Raw genomic sequence first — 21152 nt, forward strand, 5'->3', positions numbered from 1 at the left:
TGCAGAAAGCGGTTTGGCGTTGTCTTGCTGAAAGAAGGAAGGCCTTCCCTGAAAAAGATTTTGTCTGGATGGCAGCATATTGCTCTAAAATGTGTATACTAGCTTGGAGGACGGGGTGTCCATGATTTCGCAAAAGAATTTATACTTTTGATTCGTCAGACCTCAGGACAGTTTTCCACTTCGCTTCAGTCCATTCATAAAAAAGCTCAGCCCAGAGAAGGCGGCGGTGTTTCTGGATATTGTTTATATCTGGTTTTAACTTGCATTTGTGGATGCAGTAATGAACCGTTTTCACAGATGATGGTTTTCTGAAGTGTTCCTGAGCCCATGCAGTGATTTCCACTATAGACACGTGTCTGCTTTTAATGCAGTGTCTCCTGAGGGCCTGAAGATCACAGGCATCCAGTGTCAGTTTTCAGCCTTGTCTCTTGCATACAGAGATTTCCCCAGATTCTCTGAATCTTTTAATGATATTATGGACCATAGATGATGCGATCCCCAAATTCTTTGCACTTTTACATTGAGGAACGTTATTCTTAAATTGTTGCACTGTTTGCCCACGCATTCTTTCACAGAGCGGTGAACCCCTCCCCATCTTTACTTATGAGAGACTCCGCCTCTCTGGGATGCTCTTTTTATACCCAATCATGTTACTGACCTGTTGCCAATTAACCTAATTTTTTTAGCATGACACAACTTTTTTTAGTCTTTTGTTGCCCCGTCCCAGCTTTTCTGAAACGTGTTGCTGACATCAAATTCAAAATGAGCATATATTTTTCAAAAAACAAATAAAATTTCTCAGTTTCAACATTTGATACGTTGTCTTTGTACGATTTTCAATGGAATATATGGTTTCCATGATTGATTTGCAAATCTTCACATTCTGTTTTTATTTATATTTTACACAGCATCCCAACTTCTTTGGAATTGGGGTTGTGTAGAGCAAATGCAAATATATGTACACTGCTGATAATTTGATTCTTGAGTCTAACTGCGACACAACTATGGTAATAAATAAAAGTTTTCTGTGGGCAGTCATTTATTTCACATTTCTGAAAGGAGTCTCCAGTGTTTTATTCTGGACTTGCTGTATGGGCTAAATAAAAACACTTCATATGTCGTAATCCATTTTTCAGTTAGCTGATTAGCATTCACATAAAAAAATCTACCCTTGTTGACTCAGGGATGTTTGTTACTGGGCAAAATCAGGACGAGCCCCACATTCCTGCACATACTGTGGGTGCTCCTAATACATAGTGTTTGTCAATGTCATGTCCTGCTCACTGTCACCTGACCTTGATTCAAATACTAAACATCTACGTGATGAATAAAATGTCATATCAGATGTTTGTTAGAGCTTTGTGCACACACCTTGCCATTTCCGTATATGCGGAGATGGTACTTGAGGTTCGGGACAAGCCTAATGTTTTCGTTATAGCCGCTGCGCCAGTGGAAAACAGCCTCATCTGGTTTCCATAGCAACATCAGGTTCGATGGAGGGACAGGCTGAACTGCAAAATGCATACGTCATACGGTATGAACCCATATACACAGAGTATATTTGTGTGTGTGTGTGCGTGTGCATGTTTCTTACTATATTGTACTGGCATGTAGTTTGTGTTCAGCACTGCTGATCCATTGTTGTCATGGAAACTATAGTTAAACGAGATCTGGAAACGGTCTACGTCCATGAAAGGGTCTTCAACCCGAGTAGACAGGTTCAGGACACACACCCAGGGGTATGTCTGTGACGTTAACACACACTCAAACGGCTCCCTGTGCAACATACATCCAGTAAATAAAAATATATCGTTCTCACACACACGCACAATCTTATTGGTTTGTTTTAATTGTGCAAAATCAATTTAATTTGCTAGTGTAAGTAATCAAGTGTTATTTTATGTTCCATTTGTATTACTGCTACTGTCTAACTACTTCAACTCAGAATTGCTTGTGCCCCAGTGCCTCGACTTGCAGTCATGTTACGACTTCATGCTGCTAAATTTGTCATTAAACCACATCACTTCGAGTTGGGTTTTTTTTGATAGGTGACGTGACAGAGAACTGAAACTATGTGCAGACAGCAACCTTTTCGCTATTAAACAAAACGTGAATTACTTTGTTTTCATTTGAAACAATTTCAGTGGGTCACAAAATGGCCAAAAACCTGTGACCTACGGTATGTGTCTGTCAGTCACAGTGAAGGAGGCGTGGCCTATGTGCTTGTCAGTCATAATGAGTGAGGTGTGGCCTACGTGTTTGTCAATCACAATGAGGAAGGCGTGGCCTGTGTGCCTGTCAGGCACAGGGAAGGAGGCGTGGCCTATGTGTCTGTCAGTCACAATCATCTGTCAGTCACAATCATGGAAGTGTAGCCTATGTGTCTGTCAGTCACAGGGAAGGAGGCATGGCCTACGTGTCTGTCAGTCACCATGAGGGAGGTGTGGCCTACTTGTCTGTCAGTCACAATGAGGGAGGTGTGGCCAATGTATCTGTCAGTCACAGTGACAGAGGTGTGGCCTATGTGTCTGTCAGTCACAATCATGAAGGTGTAGCCTGTGTGTCTGTCATTACAGTGAAGGGGACGTGTCCTATGTGTCTGTCAGTCACAGTGAAGGAGGCGTGGCCTATGTGCTTGTCAGTCATAATGAGTGAGGTGTGGCCTACGTGTTTGCCAATCACAATGAGGAAGGCTTGGCCTGTGTGCCTGTCAGGCACAGGGAAAGAGGCATGGCCTATGTGTCTGTCAGTCACAATCATGGAGATGTGGCTTATGTGTCTGTCAGTCACAATGAGGGAGGCGTGGCCTATGTGTCTGTCAGTCACAATGAGGGAGGCGTGGCCTATGTGTCTGTCAGTCACAATGAGGGAGGCGTGGCCTATGTGTCTGTCAGTCACAATGAGGGAGGTGTGGCCAATGTATCTGTCAGTCACAGTGACAGAGGCGTGTCCTATGTGTGTCAGTCACAGGGAAGGAGGCGTGGCCTACGTGTCTGTCAGTCACCATGAGGGAGGTGTGGCCAATGTATCTGTCAGTCACAGTGACAGAGGTGTGGCCTATGTGTCTGTCAGTCACAATCATGAAGGTGTAGCCTGTGTGTCTGTCATTACAGTGAAGGGGGCGTGTCCTAGGTGTCTGTCAGTCACAGTGAAGGAGGCGTGGCCTATGTGCTTGTCAGTCATAATGAGTGAGGTGTGGCCTACGTGTTTGCCAATCACAATGAGGAAGGCGTGGCCTGTGTGCCTGTCAGGCACAGGGAAGGAGGCGTGGCCTATGTGTCTGTCAGTCACAATTATGGAAGTGTAGCCTATGTGTCTGTCAGTCACAATCATGGAGATGTGGCCTATGTGTCTGTCAGTCACAATCAGGGAGGTGTGGCCTATGTGTCTGTCAGTCACAATGAGGGAGGCGTGGCCTATTTGTCTGTCAGTCACAATGAGGGAGGTGTGGCCAATGTATCTGTCAGTCACAGTGACAGAGGTGTGGCCTATGTGTCTGTCAGTCACAATCATGAAGGTGTAGCCTGTGTGTCTGTCATTACAGTGAAGGGGCGTGTCCTATGTGTCTGTCAGTCACAGTGAAGGAGGCGTGGCCTATGTGCTTGTCAGTCATAATGAGTGAGGTGTGGCCTACGTGTTTGCCAATCACAATGAGGAAGGCGTGCAGTGTTGCCAGATATTGCTAACGTTTTCCACCCCAAAATATGTTCAAAACCAGCCAAAAAGCACCTAAACCCGCCCAATCTGGCAACACTGAAGGCGTGGCCTGTGTGCCTGTCAGGCACAGGGAAGGAGGCGTGGCCTATGTGTCTGTCAGTCACAATTATGGAAGTGTAGCCTATGTGTCTGTCAGTCACAATGAGGAAGGTGGGGCCTATGTGTCTGTCAGTCACAATCATGGAGATGTGGCCTGTGTGTCTGTCAGTCACAATGAGGAAGGCGTGGCCTGTGTGCCTGTCAGGCACAGGGAAGGAGGCATGGCCTATGTGTCTGTCAGTCACAATTATGGAAGTGTAACCTATGTGTCTGTCAGTCACAATGAGGAAGGTGGGGCCTATGTGTCTGTCAGTCACAATCATGGAGTGTGGCCTATGTGTCTGTCAGTCACAATCATGGAGTGTGGCCTATGTGTCTGTCAGTCACAATGAGAGAGGTGTGGCCTATGTGTCTGTCAGTCACAATGAGGGAGGCGTGTCCTATGTGTCTATCAGTCACAATCATGGAGGTGTAGCCTATGTGTCTGTCAGTCACAGGGAAGGAGGCATGGCCTACGTGTCTGTCAGTCACAATGAGGGAGGTGCGGCCTACGTGTCTGTCAGTCACAATAAGGGAGGTGCGGCCTATGTGTCTGTCAGTCACAATTATGGAAGTGTAGCATTATGTCTGTTAGTGACAATTATGGAGGTGTGGCCTACGTGTCTGACAGACACAGATCAGTACCTCCTTTACTGTGACTGACAGTCACAGTGAATTAGGCGTGGCCTATGTGTTTGTCAATCACAATGAGGGAGGCGTGGCCTATTTGTTTGTCAGTCACAATGAAGGAGGTGTGGCCAATGTGTCTGTCAGTCACAATGACAGAGGTGTGGCCTATGTGTCTGTCAGTCACAATCATGAAGGTGTAGCCTGTGTGTCTGTCATTCACAGTGAAGGGGGCGTGTCCTATGTGTCTGTCAGTCACAAACATGGAGGCATAGCCTATGTGTCTGTCAGTTACAATGAGGGAGGTGTGGCTAGCTGTCTGTCAGTCACAGTAAAGGACCTGGTGATTTGTCACATAGCAGTCACATAGAAAGTGGCGTGGATATGTATCTGTCTGTCTCAGTAAAGGAGGCGTGGTCTATGTGTCTATCATTCACAATAAATGAGGTGTGGCCAACGTGTCTGTCATGGATATGTGTTCGTCAGTCCCAGTGAAGGATGTGTGGCCGAAATGTTTATCAGTCATGATAAAGAAGATGTGTCCTCCCGCATTTCAGACCTAACAATCACACTCTCTCGCAGCACTTCATCTCACTTCATATCATATTCAGCCGTTGACTGATTTTAAAGTTTTCGGTATACATCTGATCACTGATCACATAACGTTTAATGTTGACGATAAAAGTATTTCAGGTTTGGAACAATATATAACCCCACCCCTAATTTGAATATGAATGAGGCTTTAAAATAATGACCTTTCATCGTAGAATTCCAGCCAGTAGAGGGCATCATCATGGGGTTGAGGCTCAGAGGTCCTGTTCAACTCGCACTTGATGGTAAAGAGGTAATCATTCAGACATTCCAAACTGTAATTATGACCTGTGTACGCACACGCATGCAACATATGACAAAATTATTAAATTCATACGATAAAAGTCGGTGTAATTGTTTTCATGTCTAATTATAAACTCGGTCAAAAAAAAAAATCATTGTGCTTAAAAATGGACTGGTCTGTAAACATCTTATTTACGTTCCAATCTGTATACACATTTCATACTGTTTATATTGCTGATAAGATGATTCAGTTTCTTAAATGTAAATTGACATAAGCTTTGTAACATTTGTGTAAATTTTAAGAGACGATCCAGGTCAACGTGACGTGCCATTGCTTCGCAGCAAACAGAACAGGAGGGTTAAACAGCAGAAATATGAGTACCATGGATCACAGTCTGACACATCAGACGTCCCCACAGGTGAGAAAAACAGGCAAAAAACTGGAAGAAAAGAATGAACCTCATCTCCTTTTTCTGTAAAATAAGGTATCGCAATAGTGTTATTTTTAATACTCATCTCTCAGAATGGCAGTTAAAGCAAATCAGTACAGAACTATTGCAGTTCATTATTTCATATACTAATGTTTACTCTAAATCTAAGCTACAGTCATATCATATCTCTCTATATGAGATATTAGAGTGAATAAAGATCCGTACCTGGAGCCGTTCAAGTTGTTGCTGTGTGCTGAGCAACAGAAAGTGAGAATACGCACACGTTCACACACATACATACACACACACTCTCTCTCTCTCTCTCTCTATCTCTCTCTCTCTCTCTCTCTCTCTGTGGTTTTTTTTGCCCAGTGCGTATGAATAAATACAATTTTTGTACAACTCACACATCTGACTGTAAACAGATAAGAGGCTGTGTGTCGCAAACTGCGGCACCTATTCTGAACCCACTGTATACACGCCCAAAAAATACACTTCTAAATGTGACAGAGAAGGAAACTAGGACCACATCTTATCTTACATATGCAAGCAAAACACACTCAGTACGTTTACATGCACACTATTATTCCACTATTATTCCGAATATGACAACTTTCGGAATTTGATATGAGTCATGTAAACGCCATACTGCATTTAGATATACCGAATTTGAAGAAGAAGAAGAAGGAGGAACCTTTATTTGTCGCATGCACACTTCAAGCACAGTGAGATTCATCCTCTACAGCATCCACACTACAGCGCCCTGGGAGCAGTCAGGGGTTCGGTACCTCGCTCAAGGGCACTTCAGCCCAAGGTCGCCCCATGTTAACCTAACTGCATGTCTTTGGACTGTGGGGGAAACCGGAGCACCCGGAGGAAACTCACGCAGACAACATGCAAACTCCATACAGAAAGGCCCTCGCCGGCCACTGGGTTCGAACCCAGAACCTTCTTGCTGTGAGGCGACAGCGCTAACCACTACACCACCGTGCCGTCTTAAACTTGGCCTCCGGGGGCGTCGTGGCTCAGGTGGTTAAGGCGCCATACCATGAATGCGGGCGACCCGGGTTCGATTCCGGCCCGAGGTCATTTCCCGATCCCTTCCCGTCTCTCTCTCTCCCGCTCATTTCCTGTCTCTACACTGTCCTATCCAATAAAGGTGCAAAAAGCCCAAAAAAATATCTTTAAAAAAAAAAAACTTGGCCTCCAAGTTTAAGACGTTGGATTTTCTGATTAAGATGTGGGACGTGCTGATATTCTTGGAGTCGTGTATACAGTGCGTTCAGAATATGCGTCACGGTTTGCGACACACAGCCTCTTATCTGTTTACAGTCAGATGTGCGAGTTGTACAAAAACCAACTGGACAATCACAGTTACATGTAAACAGAAATATTAGTCGAATATTCATTTTTAGGGCGGCACGGTGGTGTAGTGGTTAGTGCTGTCGCCTCACAGCAAGAAGGTCCAGGTTCGAGCCCCGTGGCCGGCGAGGGCCTTTCTGTATGGAGTTTGCATGTTCTCCCCGTGTCCGCGTGGGTTTCCTCCGGGTGCTCCGGTTTCCCCCACAGTCCAAAGACATGCAGGTTAGGTTAACTGGTGACTCTAAATTGACCGTAGGTGTGAATGAGTGTGAATGGTTGTCTGTCTGTGTCTATTCATTTTTATTCGCCATGTAAAGAGCTTAGGAGGAATATTGTCTTTTTTCCGAATAAGGGCAAAAAACGGAATATTTTGTGCATGTAAACGTGGTGACTGTTTTTTTTTTTAAATATTCTCCATTAAATATTCTACTAAATAGCATTTACTATATATTTACAAAATGTTTATCACATCCCCAAGCCAACTTTATCTTTATCTGCAGTTCAACATTTGTTGGTTTCCTGCCACTCAGCACTTATTTGCACAGCTCACATAGTCTGATAACACAAGGAAAGATTTTTATCATTTGGCATAAATATATCGACGTCTGTTTTTAGTATTTAGTAAAATTTTCACTTCAGGCAGAAAGTACATCCAAAACCAACATTAGTCAACACCACCAGAAGTCAACAGGCAACGTCTCAATCAGCAAACGATCCAGTTATCTGCGGCTGTTTGTTCAGAATATTATGAATTTAAAACAAGAAAAATAATTCTTGAGTATATGCGCATCGCTTATCTGGACATTTTTATTTTTATTTATTTTTTTCAGTCGAATACAACAAACCCATTTCAGATGGACAATCAAGATTATACTGAGTCGAAATAAAGATAGACGATGTCTTGTTCAGATCAGTTATGAGAACGGCAGCAAGTGCTCAACTAAACTACACAGACAGACTTCCTGTCAGCCCTATCAGAGTATTATACAGCACTGTCAGATAGAGTGTGTGGGTTAAGGCTGGTCTTTCACACTTTTAACCAGGAGTACTGACCTGACAATCTCACTTTTGAACATGAGCACATTATTACAAAAACATGCACCAGAGGTTTGTGGACACCTGACCATCGCAATCGTATGTCATTGTTGAGCATCCCATTCCAGATTTATTCCCTCTTTGCTGTTATAATAAGTTCTGGGAAGGCTTTCACTAGATTTTTGGGTGTGGCTGTGGGAATTTATGAGAGTATTCGTGAGATGTCGGACAAGAAGACCTGTGGTGTCGTCAGTGTTCGTTCCAAAGGTGTTCTCGGTGGGGTTGAGGTTACAGCGTTGTGCAGGTCACTTGAGTTCTTCCACTCCAACCTTGGCAAACCATGTCTTCGCGGACCTCCTTTATGCAACCCTGCACGAAGAACCAGGTGATCTTTTTGAGGTTGGCAAGGTATTATCAGCATGTTCTGTAATGCTTCCCAAACTAAGATGCATTCGGTGTGTGTATAAAATTCCCTGCCTTCTTCTGTGTAAATTCCTGTTGTTCTATGTAAAATACTTTGCCTTTAAGAAAATGCGGCACCGCCCCTTTAGGGAACTGCGTTATATAAACAGGCATGGACGTTTCTCTTTCATGCCGTCGCATTCTAGGAGTCTCATGTCTCGTTTGAAGGTCTCTCGGTGCTGTTGTGCGTGAATGTAAATGTAAGTGCCCTTATTTTCCTTTGTTAGACTTTATTGTGTTAGCAATCCTACACCATGTTTTATGTTTACACATAATGGAGATAAGGCAGTATGATTTTCTTATGTTGTTTTATGACATTTAGTACTGTTAATCACCATATCTTTATTACTGTGTGTTCAGTACATTTCTTGCAATTATTACCTTCAGATAGAGTGTTAAATAGGACGTTTGTTATGGGAATAACTTTAGCATTCTCATGTTAAGTATTTTCCCTTTATTTCTTTCTTTGTCTTAGAAACCACAACCACAACTTTTGTCACAACACAACTTCAGAACCTTTGACACAGATGTATATATGCACAGAGACAATTAACAAATGGCAAGATACAACCTCTAGAACAGCTGCGTTCTTTCTGACCGAAGAATTAGGCCAGCGGGTGTACGACCAGTACTTTCCTCATCATTATATCCTATAAAGTTGGTCCTTCGAGCCGGATTGTACACCAGCTGCGTCATGGCTGCTTCTCGAGATGTCCAGGGTGAAGCACATCAGCCTGATCCTCGCCCCAGTCGGAGAAGACAACCTCCAGCTTATCTAGAGGACTATGTGCTCTACCACCCTCGCCAGTCATCCCCCTTCAGACCACACATGCGATCAACAGGGCATGCAACACATGCAAGTCAGAGCAACATTTCTTTCCCATCTGAGGGAGCTACCGCTGCTAGAGCCTCTGTATTAGATCGACTAGAGGAGAGATGGAGAAGTTTAAGCACTGAAATGGAACAGCTTACTGTGGAAATGGAGAATGCAAAGCGTGCCTCTTATCCATTAAGTACAATGGGCTTTTCTCATGAGCATCCAAGATTAACCTCTCCTTATCACCAGTATAGTAGCAGTTTGCCACATTCATTTGGCCATGCACCTGTCACTACTACCCACACTGGAGACAGGCCTCCCTCAGATTACATGTTAGCTCCCCAAACATTATGGACCAAATCCCCTAGTCACACTTATGTGCAAGAGTTGAATCCATTCTTGTCTCAGCCACTCATTCAATCCACTTCATCAATGCTTCAAGGAGCAGCTTCCAGAGTAGGATCCTGGTTAGATATGACAGACCATCATAGGCCTCTGGCGACAATGGTAGGCCTGACCAAGCATGCAGCGAGTGTTCCATCAGATGGCACTTCTACACCAGCATCTTATGGTTCACCAGAGAGGGCATCCATAGAGCACTACCCCGTGGCATCTCTGGCGCCCCAGCCAGCGCCTGCACCCGCACTACCTCTGCTAGGCCAGCCAGCGCCCATACCTGCACAGCCTCCTCCAGGCCAGCCAGCGCCCGCGTCACCTCTGCCAGGCCAGCCAGCGCCCGCGTCACCTCTGCCAGGCCAGCCAGCACCCGCGTCACCTCTGCCAGGCCAGCCAGCGCCCGCGCTACCTCTGCTAGGCCAGCCAGCACCCGCACAGCCTCTTCCAGGGCAGCCAGTGCCAATGCAGCCTCCGCCCATTCAACTTTATCCGCCAGTGCAGCTACCTGCTGGGCCTTGGTATCCACCTTATGGGATACCACAACCTGGGCATTATCCTTGGTACCCATACCTGTACCATGTGCCTCAACCTGCGGCCTACCCTGCAGCTGATACAGGAGCACCTAACTTGATGGAGATGGCCATCGCTTCATCCTATGGGATACCGAAGCCTAAATTGGTTGCATTCTCATCAGGCAAAGAGAGTGACTTTATTCTCCTGAAGAAAGGTCTGGACACAGTCTTGGGGCCTCACCGACATCTGACAGAGGATTATAAGTTTCAAGTTCTCCTTGACCTTGTGAAACTTCCTGCAGCTTATCAGATAGCTAAGAGGCATCTTAACAGTCCACAGCCCTACAGCGCTGCGATGCAGGCTCTGGAGCAACGGTACGGCCAGCCACGATCCCTCATACAGAGTGAGCTGAAGGCCCTCCAGCAAGCTCCAGCTGTCCGGATGGGTGATGCCCAAGCACTTGAAGATTTCAGCACAGCAGTTAGCTCACTAGTGGGAATGCTACAGTCGACAAGTGGGCCAGCCAGGTATGAGCTGCAGTGTGGTTCGCATGTTGACATCCTGCTTAGCAAACTTCCTATGAGCTACAGAGATTCCTTTGTAGAACACTGCTTGAAGCGAGGCATCATAGCCAGTGGGTCTGCTATGACTTACACTTTGATTGACCTGGCGTCCTGGCTGGAAATTAAGTCTCAAACCCTACAAATCTCTCGACGAGCCACTGAAGGCATTCAGGGAGAGCCTGCACGTCGAGATACCAAGTCCTCCAAACAGACAAAAGTGAAGTCATCCACTGTGTTGCTAAACACTGCTGCTACACTGAAGGCAACTGCACCTTCCACATCGCCAAAACACAAGCGTGAGCGATTCAAGCCCTTTTGCCCATATTGCAAGTCCAACGAGCACTACCTGAGTTCAGAATTCACCAGCATGAATACATCTCAGAAGTCAGATTGGATAAAGGAACAGAACCGCTGCTGGAGGTGTGGTAGAGGGCATAAACCCGACAAGTGCACTCTGAAGAAGCCTTGCGTTTCCTGTGGAGAGCAGCACCTATTGACATGAGGTCGCATCTATGCAACAGCCCGGTGTCCTTACCGTCAGCACTGTATCCACAGTTGTCTGTGAAGATTCTCAATCATCCAGGTCATAGTAAACTGTGGGTGGTAGAAAAAGGGCAACTGGACTTGCTTGAAGATTCTTGAAAACGTTTCACCTCTCGTCCAAAAGGCTTCCTCAGTTCTGTCTGACTAATAGGGATAGGGAATAGATTAATAGGGAATATCTGATACTCCCTATTAGTCAGACAGAACTGAGGAAGCCTTTTGGACGAGAGGTGAAACGTTTTCAAGAATCTTCAAGCAAGTCCAGTTGCCCTTTTTCTACCACCCACAGTGTATCCACAGTTGTTTACATGGATCAAGCAAGTCACTCACGCCAAGTGATGCTCAAAGTTGTCCCTGTTCGCTTGCGCAATGGGAACAAGATCCTGGATACCCATGCCCTGCTTGATGATGGGTCTGAAAGGACGATCATACTTTCTACTGCAGTTGACAAGCTTGGCCTGAAGAGGGAGTGTGAGTTCCTAACTTTGAGAACTGTCCGGCAGGACATAGTGCACCTAAAGGGAGCCTCGGTGACACTTGAAGTATCAACCATGTCGAACTTGGGCATCAGACACAAGCTCAAGAATGTATTCACTGCTTCACAGCTGAACCTTGCTGAACAGTCCTGCCCAGCTGATGTCCTGAAGAGGAAATACCACTACCTGAGGGATGTTCCAGTTGAGCCTTTCCACAAAGCTAAGCCGGTGATCCTCATTGGGTCAGACAATTCACATTTGATCACTGCCATATGTCCAGTCCGCATGGGCTCACCTGGCTCTCCTGTTGCTGTATGCACAAAGCTGGGATGGGCCATCCAAGGGCCTGCGACGTTCCTGCAACAGCCCTGTCATCAGAATTCATGCCTACACACCTCCTTTCTGTCGCCTGCTCAAGAGCTATGACACAATGTGGAGAAATTATGGCAACTCGACACTCTGCCTCGTCGCAATGAGAAAGAGATCACACGCTCAAAGCAGGACAGCTCTGCACTTGCTCTGTTGGAAAGTGACACGGTACGGATCAATGTGGATGGCGTGGAGAGATACGCGACACCTCTCCTGTGGAAAGAGGACCATACCTTACTCCAAGCTTCACCCTCTGCTGTGATGCCTCTCCTACGAAGGGCTGAGAGACGGCTGTCACACAACCCTGAGCAGGCCACCATCTACAACAGAGAAATACACATCTGGAGAAGGAGGGATACACCGTGAAGATCACCAGTGAGGAGGCTAACAGTACCGCTGGCTCATGGTATATTCCCCATCACATGGTGTTCCATAAAGGGAAGGCAAGAGTAGTGTTTAATTGCTCTTTCACATATCAGGAGCACAACCTCAATGCCAACCTGTTGCCTGGCCCTACCTTAGGCCCTCCTTTACTAGGAATACTGCTCAGATTCAGAGAGCATGCTGTCGCTATCAGTGGTGACATTCGTGCAATGTTTCACCAAGTTAGGCTTTTGTCCTCAGACCAGCCTTTCTTGTATTTCCTGTGGAGAGACATGGAGCAAGACCGTCCGCCAGACATTTATGAGTGGCGTGTACTACCGTTCGGGACTACGTGCAGCCCCTGTTGCACCACTTATGCAGTCCAGAGGCATGTCAAGGACCATGTGAAAGGCAACGAAGATGTGATGGAATCAGTCATGACAGCCTTTTATGTGGACAACTGTCTCCAGTCCTTATCATGTCCTAAGCAGGCCGCAGCACTCATTGACAAGTTGAGAGCAGTTCTCGCCAAAGGTGGCTTCGACATCAGACAGTGGGCCTGTAATGTACCAGAGGTGGTAGCTCATCTTCCTTCTGAGGCCAGATCCGAGGCCTGTGAGCTTTGGCTCTCTGCAGACAAAACGGAGCCCCAAGAATCCACTCTCGGCCTGAAGTGGAACTGCCTGTTTGATGTCCTCGGTTACAAGAAGAGATCAGTCTCTACCACCGAAGTGACCATGAGAACGGTGTACCGTGTACTCGCTAGCCAGTACGACCCTTTGGGGTTCATTATCCCATACACCACCAGGGCTAAAGTACTAGTGCAGGCATTGTGGCGGACCGAGCGACAATGGGATGACCCCATTCAGGACGACTTGCTCCCTCTCTGGAAGGCATGGGAATCTGAGCTGACTGACCTCCAGGATGTTACCATTCCTCGACGTTACACCCCATTCAACATCACAACTGAGGACGTGGAGTTACATGTGTTCTGTGATGCATCCGAGAAAGCTTATGGAGCTGTAGCTTACCTCCGGGTGTTAGATCCAGCTGGTCAGACCCATGTCTCCTTCATCCTGGCTCGGTCCCGTGTTGCACCCAAGCGCCAGCTTTCAATCCCACGCTTGGAATTATGTGCAGCCCTAACTGGAGCACAACTTGCCAAATTACTGAGTACTGAGCTCACAGTACCCATTACATGCTCCATCATGTGGTCTGATTCCACCACTGTTCTGAAATGGATTCAGTCAGAGTCCCAGCAATACAAAGTGTTCGTAGGAACACGTGTTGCAGAAATCCAAGACCTAGTCGGGACTAGTAACTGGAGGTATGTTGATTCAAAGAATAACCTGGCTGATGACATAACCTGAGGTCTAACTTTGTTTCAGCTCTCACAGCCTGGTCACTGGCATTGTGGTCCTCCATTCCTACAGTTCTCACCAGAGCACTGGCCTGTCTGTCCCTCCACTGTCCTGGATGATGCAACCGAGCTCCGACATGGCAGTTTCTGTGGCACCGTCTCCACTACAGACATGCCATTACCTGACTTGGTTGCCTGTGAGACCTGGGAGGACCTCCTACTTACCACGCATCAGGCTGTTCACAGGGTGGCTTCCACACCCCCAAGCGCCTCTGAACGCATTGCAGCCGAACTGGCTCTCCTACAGAGAACACAGTTAGAGAGCTTCCCAGAGGAGGTGACAGCTCTCAAAGCTGGAAAGGCCATACCAACCAATAGCCGACTGAGCTCACTCTCACCAATGCTCGACCAACTTGGACTGATAAGAGTTGGTGGGAGGCTTCGCAAGGCTGAGGATCTAGAGGACAACACTCTTCATCCTATTGTACTATCACCTGATCACATGGTCACACGCCTACTGATTAGAGACTATGACAATCGTCTCCTTCATCCTGGACCAGAAAGAGTCTATGCAGAGGTCCGAAGATCGTATTGGATACTGCGTGGACGTCAAGCCATCCGTAAGCATCAGAGGCAGTGTACAGAGTGTTGCAAGTGGCGCAAGAAGCCGGGGATTCCCCAAATGGCCGATTTACCCTCTGCACGACTTCGTTTGAATAAGCCTCCTTTCTGGTCCACGGGGGTTGATTGTTTTGGCCCCTATGCAGTCAAACTAGGCAGAAGACAGGAGAAAAGGTGGGGCATCATATTTAAGTGCCTGACTACAAGGTGTGTCCACTTAGACCTCCTTTGCCATATGGACAGTGACTCTTTCCTCCTTGCCCTACGGAGGTTTGTAGCAAGACGGGGAAAGCCATTTGAGATTCTTTGTGACCAGGGCACTAACTTCCGAGGGGGAGACAGAGAACTCAAGGAAGCCTTTGCTCAACTTGAACCTTCCCTGAGGGAGCAGCTCGCCGGACAAAGCATCTCCTTCAGATACAATCCACCTCATGCACCTCATTTCGGAGGAGCGTGGGAAAGAGAGATCAAGTCTGTCAAGGCTTCTCTCCAGGTTGTGCTACGCGACCAAATTGTTCCAGAGGAGGTCCTTGCCACCGTGTTGGTGGAGGTGGAAGGGATTCTTAATTCAAAACCACTGGGCTATGTGTCATCAGACGTGGCAGACCCGGACCCGATCACGCCAAACCTACTCCTTATGGGGCGGTGGGATGCCTCCCTGCCACAGGCCTTGTACGGGCCTGAAGCTCTGCTGGGACGATGACTCTACCGACACAGCCAGGTCATCGCCGACCACTTCTGGAACCAGTTCATCCGGAGATACCTTCCCAACCTTCAACTGCGACAGAAGTGGAAGGGTTCATCAGAAGACCTAAAGGTTGGACAGGTTGTCCTGGTAATGGGCAGTCAGCTGCCAAGAGCTATGTGGCCAGTAGGACGGGTCAGTAAGGTCATTACTAGTGATGACGGTAAAGTCCGGACTGCTGCAGTGGACATTAAAGGTAGCACCTACCTACGACCTGTGGCCAAGCTAATTGAGTTACCTGAAATGCCCAGTGATGTAGCTGATTAATGTAATAACTGATGGGCAGTTAATTTATGTTGTTTACAAATTTACTAAGTAAATTTGGGGGCGGCTGTATAAAATTCCCTGCCTTCTTCTGTGTAAATTCCTGTTGTTCTATGTAAAATACTTTGCCTTTAAGAAAATGCGGCACCACCCCTTTAAGGAGCTGCGTTATATAAACAGGCACGGACGTTTCTCTTTCATGCCGTCGCATTCTAGGAGTCTCATGTCTCGTTTGAAGGTCTCTCGGTGCTGTTGTGCGTGAATGTAAATGTAAGTGCCCTTATTTTCCTTTGTTAGACTTTTTGTTGGTATAGCCATTTATAAGTTTGTATTTCAGCCAGACAATCTTTCTTTGCCATTTGAAATGTCTAGCATGTTCTGGGACTCAGCAATATTGTGTTAGCAATCCTACACCGTGTTTTATGTTTGCACATAATGGAGATAAGGCAGTACGATTTTCTTATGTTGTTTTATGACATTTAGTACTGTTAATCACCTTTATTGTTAATCACAGTAATCTTTATTACTGTGTGTTCAGTACATTTCTTGCAATTATTACCTTCAAATAGAGTGTTAAATAGGACATGTTTGTTATGGGAATAACTTTAGCATTCTCATGTTAAGTATTTTCCCTTTATTTCTTTCTTTGTCTTAGAAACCACAACCACAACTGTTGTCACAACACAACTTCAGAACCTTTGACACAGATGTATATATGCACAGAGACAATTAATAAATGGCAAGATACAACCTCTAGAACAGCTGCGTTCTTTCTGACCGAAGAATTAAGCCAGCGGGTGTACGACCAGTACTTTCCTCATCATTATATCCTACAGTGTGCTTTTAAGAAGTCCTTGATGAGCTGAGGGAAATAAATAACAGGTGTCAGTACTCCGAGCACAGCAGAGGGGAACCGTCGGGGCCTTCTAGGCCTTCAAACATATCAGCATTTCAAATGTCATATTTAAGTTCTTTACTGCGAATTGGCCTAGTGGTTAGCGTGTCTGCCTCTCAACCGGGAGATCGCAAGTTCTACTCGTCTTCGGGTCATACCAAAGATCATCGAATACCGCCATCTGGCAAGGCACGCTGCAATACAGATGCGAGTAGGGAAGACACACTCTTGCGGTTACCAGAGGACTGGCCCCCCGCTGTAACTCAAGCTGTGTAGACGAGAGGCCGAGGGCTGTAGAAACGTAGATCGGGGCCGCACCCATATGCCTCAAGGAGCTGGTTAGTACTGGGACAGGAGACTACCTGGGAAAACCAGATCCTGGTGTGGAAGGGACTTTGACTTTTTCCTTTTTCCTTTGATTTAAGTTCTTTCATAATTTCATGATGATAATTCTCTTCTAATTCTAATTTGGCCTCATTTTCTATCAAATTTGCTGCAGAAATGAAAGGGTTACTGTCCTGAAAACATTAAAATAGAGTTATCCGATGAAATTTTTTTTTGTTTGTTTGTTGTCTCTAGGCTGAGAAGAGTTTAGAGCTGGCTCACTCATTGGCTCGGACTTCATTGCCAGGACAGAAGGCCATGGCAGTGCATGTTGATGTAGGAAGTGACAGATGAATTAACCAGTCAGATTTATAGTGGGAGGGACCAATAATTTATCGCCCTCGGCCTTCTCGAAGCCCAACGTGAGCTTAACCACGAGTCGGCGCTGTCAGCGCAGCAGTGAAGTCACCTTCCAGCCGGTGTAGCGTTCATCAGTAGTGTAAGCAAATGCGAATAAAGCGGTCAAGCCAGTGCTATCGAGAGCAAGTAGCACAGGCTAACGACCGAGAAACTAAGATTTCTGTGTCCAGACTCTTCCACGCTGCATGCTCGCCACAGTATTTTTCATTCAGACTTAAGTATTCATTTCCCTGTGTAATTTACTTAGTTACTTTTAAAATCAACACTGACAGCTACACAGAACGGAGCAACGTGGCACCTTGCCGCTAATCCCTTGCAAAATCCTTTGCCCTGTTGCTTTTTTGGTATGTCTGGCTAAGTTTTGGCTGAGCTCAAGTCCCAGCTCTAATAGTAACAGTACGCCACTGGAGCACAGGGTACACTCTGCCAGAGACGGATCTAAGAGATGACTCATATTTGATTGAGTGGCAATTTTTTCAGGTGGCATCCACATCTAGGACATCATTCATTCATTCATTCCTTAAATAAACTGTTTTATGAATCTGGCGAAGAAAATGATATGTTGTAAAGGAACAGTAAAGGTGCTCAGGTACTGTAAACAGTATATTAGGAGAAAAGTAGGATAACACGAAATATTAGCATTATATGATATTGTATGATATTATACTATAATACGCATTACCGTACATTACATTATCTTTTATTGTACTAGCATATTAAGATTAGCATAGTATATTCAAATGTAAGCCTTTGTCACCTAACGCTACACGCTCACATTATTACACAGGCAATTATTGCGTAAATAAAGGTAGATGACATTTCTTTTCGGCTATTCATGAGAAGTGCAGCACGTCTAAGGTCTCAGCAATAACATAAATAAACTTCCTGCAACCTCCATATCGCTGTAATACATCAGATGTGTGTGGGATGTCTGTGGCTAGTCTATTGTACAAAAGACCACCTACCCAATCCCACCAAACCACTGCACAAGTGGCTATTACTGCACATAGATCAACCGTTGATGAAAGTGACGTCACTGACATCATCTGAATCATATTACAGATGTAGAAAGAGGCAAAATGAACTAAGTTATAGCAGAGTTCAGTTGGAGTTAACATCAATAATTAATACACCCACAATAAAGACACTGGCTACTCCAGCTCGACAGAAAATTAGGTGCCATAGCCAACGTTGCTATGCAAACTGGCGTACGTGCCACTGGGATAAGGGGGTTGTCGAGCAGTACATCGGCCGAGTATGTCGGCCGAGCGATGGGGTGCGGCATAGTGTGGGTACATATTGAGGACACAGTTCCCTCTTCTCTTTGCCCTTTTCCAATCCGGTGGTGATGGAATGCCAAGAGGGCATATGTGAGACAAGCACAGACCTTGATCCACCACACTGAGGCACTGGAAAGGGGAGGTGAAGATGAGGTGTACACATATCATCCGATGCCCCTCAAAACCGAATCGAAGGGACAAATATATAGAATGAAGTTGGCAGTTAGTTCCTTTCTTTTCCACCCAGTAATCCTGGGAACTGACTGCCTGGGGTTTGTTTAGCAAGACGCTGATTTATGCCTGTGTGTATCCCAATTAAAAAAAAAAAAGCCGTGAGTCTTGCAAGTGTCCGGGTGTCTGAAAGTATGTCGCAGTTTTAATAAAGCTATGTGTGGTTAACACCTCATTTCTGTTGGCCGGATATTTGTTGTGATGTATGCCAATGGTCTGGGCCTTGCTATAAATGTCAGTTGGTGATTTGGCTACTGCAAACATGCCTTTTGTCCTCTGAACCGTATTGACATCCTCTTCAAAAGAATTTGTATGGATCATGTTGGGCCATTGAATCAGTCAGGACTGAGGTCTTTTGCTTTGTATTAGCTCTTGTGGACTTTGGAACATGGTATCCTGAAACAGTGCCTGGAGCTGGTTACGTCAATTGAAGGTCCCAACATGATTTTACCTCATCTCATTATCTCTAGCCACTTTATCCTGTTCTACAGGGTCGCAGGCAAGCTGGAGCCTATCCCAGCTGACTACGGCCGAAAGACGGGGTACACCCTGGACAAGTCGCCAGGTCATCACAGGGCTGACACATAGACACAGACAACAATTCACACTCACACCTCCGGTGGATTTAGAGTCACCAGTTAGCCTAACCTGCATGTCTTTGGACTGTGGGGGAAACCGGAGCACCCGGAGGAAACCCATGCGGACACGGGGAGAACATGCAAACTCCACACAGAAAGGCCCTCGCCCGCCACGGGGCTTGAACCCGGACCTTCTTGCTGTGAGGCGACAGCGCTAACCACTACACCACCATGCCACCCATGATTTTACCTGATTTGAGTTATTATAAAGATAGAAGCCCAGTGGGGCATTGGACATAATTAAAGAAAACTGGGAGGATGGTCCAACACCCAGCAAAAATTACAACCCCAAATCAAAAAAAAAAGTTGGGATGGTATGGAAAATTCAAGTTTAAAAAAAAAAGAAAAGAAAGCAGTGATTTCTAAATTTACTTTGACTTGTATTTCATTCCAGACAGAATGAACCCAAGAAATTTCATGTTTTGTTGATCAACTTCATTTGATAATATAGATCCTGCGTTTCGGGCCTGCAACACATTCAAAAACGTCGGGACGGGAGCAATTTAGGGCTACTAATGAGGTAAAACAATCAAATAACGATGTGATTGGAAGTAGACAATGTCAACAGGTGATTGTAATCATGATTTGGTACAAAATCAGTATCCAGGAAAGGCCTAATCTTTTAGGACCAAAGATGGGCAGAGGATTTCCAGCTTGTTAACAAATGTGTGAGAAAATTATTAAAATGTTTAAAAACAATGTTCCTCAAAGAAAGATATAAAGGGATTTGGATTTTTCACCCTATACGGTGCATAATATCATTATACTATTCAAGGAATCTGGAGGAATTTTGGTGCATAAAGGGCAAGGGCGCAAGCCTAAGCTGAACACTCGTGATCTCTGATACAAACAACCACATAGGCTCGTGATTACTTTGGCAAACCTTTGTCAATCAGTACAATACAGGGTTACATGCACAAATGCCAGTTAAAACTTGACTGTATGAAAAGGAAGCCTTATGTTAACTGTGTTCAGAAGCGCCGTCGACTTCTCTGGGCTCGGAGGCATCTGGGGTGGACCATCACACAGTGGAAATGTGTATTGTAGTCAGACGAATCAGTATTCCGGGTCTGTTTTGTAAGAAATGGACACCGTGTGCTTCGGACCAAAGACGAACAGGACCATCCAGACTGTTCCCAGAAACAAGTTCAAAAGCCAGGGTTTGTCATGGTATGGGGTTGTTTCAGCGCCCTCGGCAAAGGTAACTTACAGAGCATTAATGGGAGCACGGGCGCAGATAGAGGGGGGGACGGGGGGGATTCGTCCCACCCAGATTTAAATTCACCTCGTTCGGTCCCCCCCACTTATTGAGGTATTTCACCTGACGTCACAGGGTCACGTGACGCCCCGGTGTCCACCATTTTGGACGGCAAGCTAGCTAATGTCAACAACAGTAGCTAGTATGTTACTGTAGCAATATTTACGTTCAGTCATTTGGATGACTGTTAAAACCTTTCAGTCTCAAGTTTTTCCTTTACTGGATTTACTAGTTTACTGAGCTAGTGCGCGATGGCTCCCGGCTCGGCCGGAGAGCGCGCGATGGCTCCCGGCTCGGCCGGAGAGCGCGCGATGGCTCCCGGCTCGGCCGGAGAGCGCGCGATGGCTCCCGGCTCGGCCGGAGAGCGCGCGATGGCTCCCGGCTCGGCCGGAGAGCGCGCGATGGCTCCCGGCCTGGCCGGAGAGCGCGCGATGGCTCCCGGTTTGGCCGAGCGCGCTAGCTCAGTAAACTAGTAAATCCAGTAAAGGAAAAACTTGAGACTGAAAGGTTTTAACAGTCATCCAAATGAC

General features: G+C 46.1%; 2 protein-coding genes across 2 annotated transcripts in view; one reads left to right on the forward strand and one right to left on the reverse strand.

Annotated features, from left to right (window-relative positions):
• LOC132886466 (interleukin-4 receptor subunit alpha) overlaps positions 1-5972 on the reverse strand; it is a 30915-nt gene extending 24943 nt beyond the window's left edge. The window contains exons 1-5 of the mRNA XM_060921135.1: positions 5913-5972; positions 5639-5729; positions 5178-5301; positions 1595-1776; positions 1372-1511 (exon numbers count right to left, since the gene is read on the reverse strand). Of these exons, the coding sequence (XP_060777118.1) occupies positions 1372-1511; positions 1595-1776; positions 5178-5301; positions 5639-5720 (528 nt within the window). The 5' untranslated portion in view covers positions 5721-5729; positions 5913-5972. The remainder of the gene's footprint in view (positions 1-1371; positions 1512-1594; positions 1777-5177; positions 5302-5638; positions 5730-5912) is intronic.
• LOC132886465 (uncharacterized) lies at positions 5189-11432 on the forward strand. Its single transcript, XM_060921134.1, has 3 exons — positions 5189-5266; positions 5560-5675; positions 9022-11432. Exon 3 carries the CDS (start codon positions 9241-9243, stop codon positions 11335-11337), a length of 2097 nt encoding a protein of 698 aa, XP_060777117.1. The 5' UTR covers positions 5189-5266; positions 5560-5675; positions 9022-9240; the 3' UTR covers positions 11338-11432.
• Positions 11433-21152: the final 9720 nt, after the last annotated feature.

This window comes from Neoarius graeffei, chromosome 5 (genome assembly GCF_027579695.1).
Source record: "Neoarius graeffei isolate fNeoGra1 chromosome 5, fNeoGra1.pri, whole genome shotgun sequence".
In the NCBI taxonomy this organism is placed as follows: Eukaryota; Metazoa; Chordata; class Actinopteri; order Siluriformes; family Ariidae; genus Neoarius; species Neoarius graeffei.

Bases quoted from the DNA above. Each gene is read 5' to 3' on its own strand.
- LOC132886465 (XM_060921134.1), top strand. From the start codon at position 9,241: ATGGCTGCTTCTCGAGATGTCCAGGGTGAAGCACATCAGCCTGATCCT.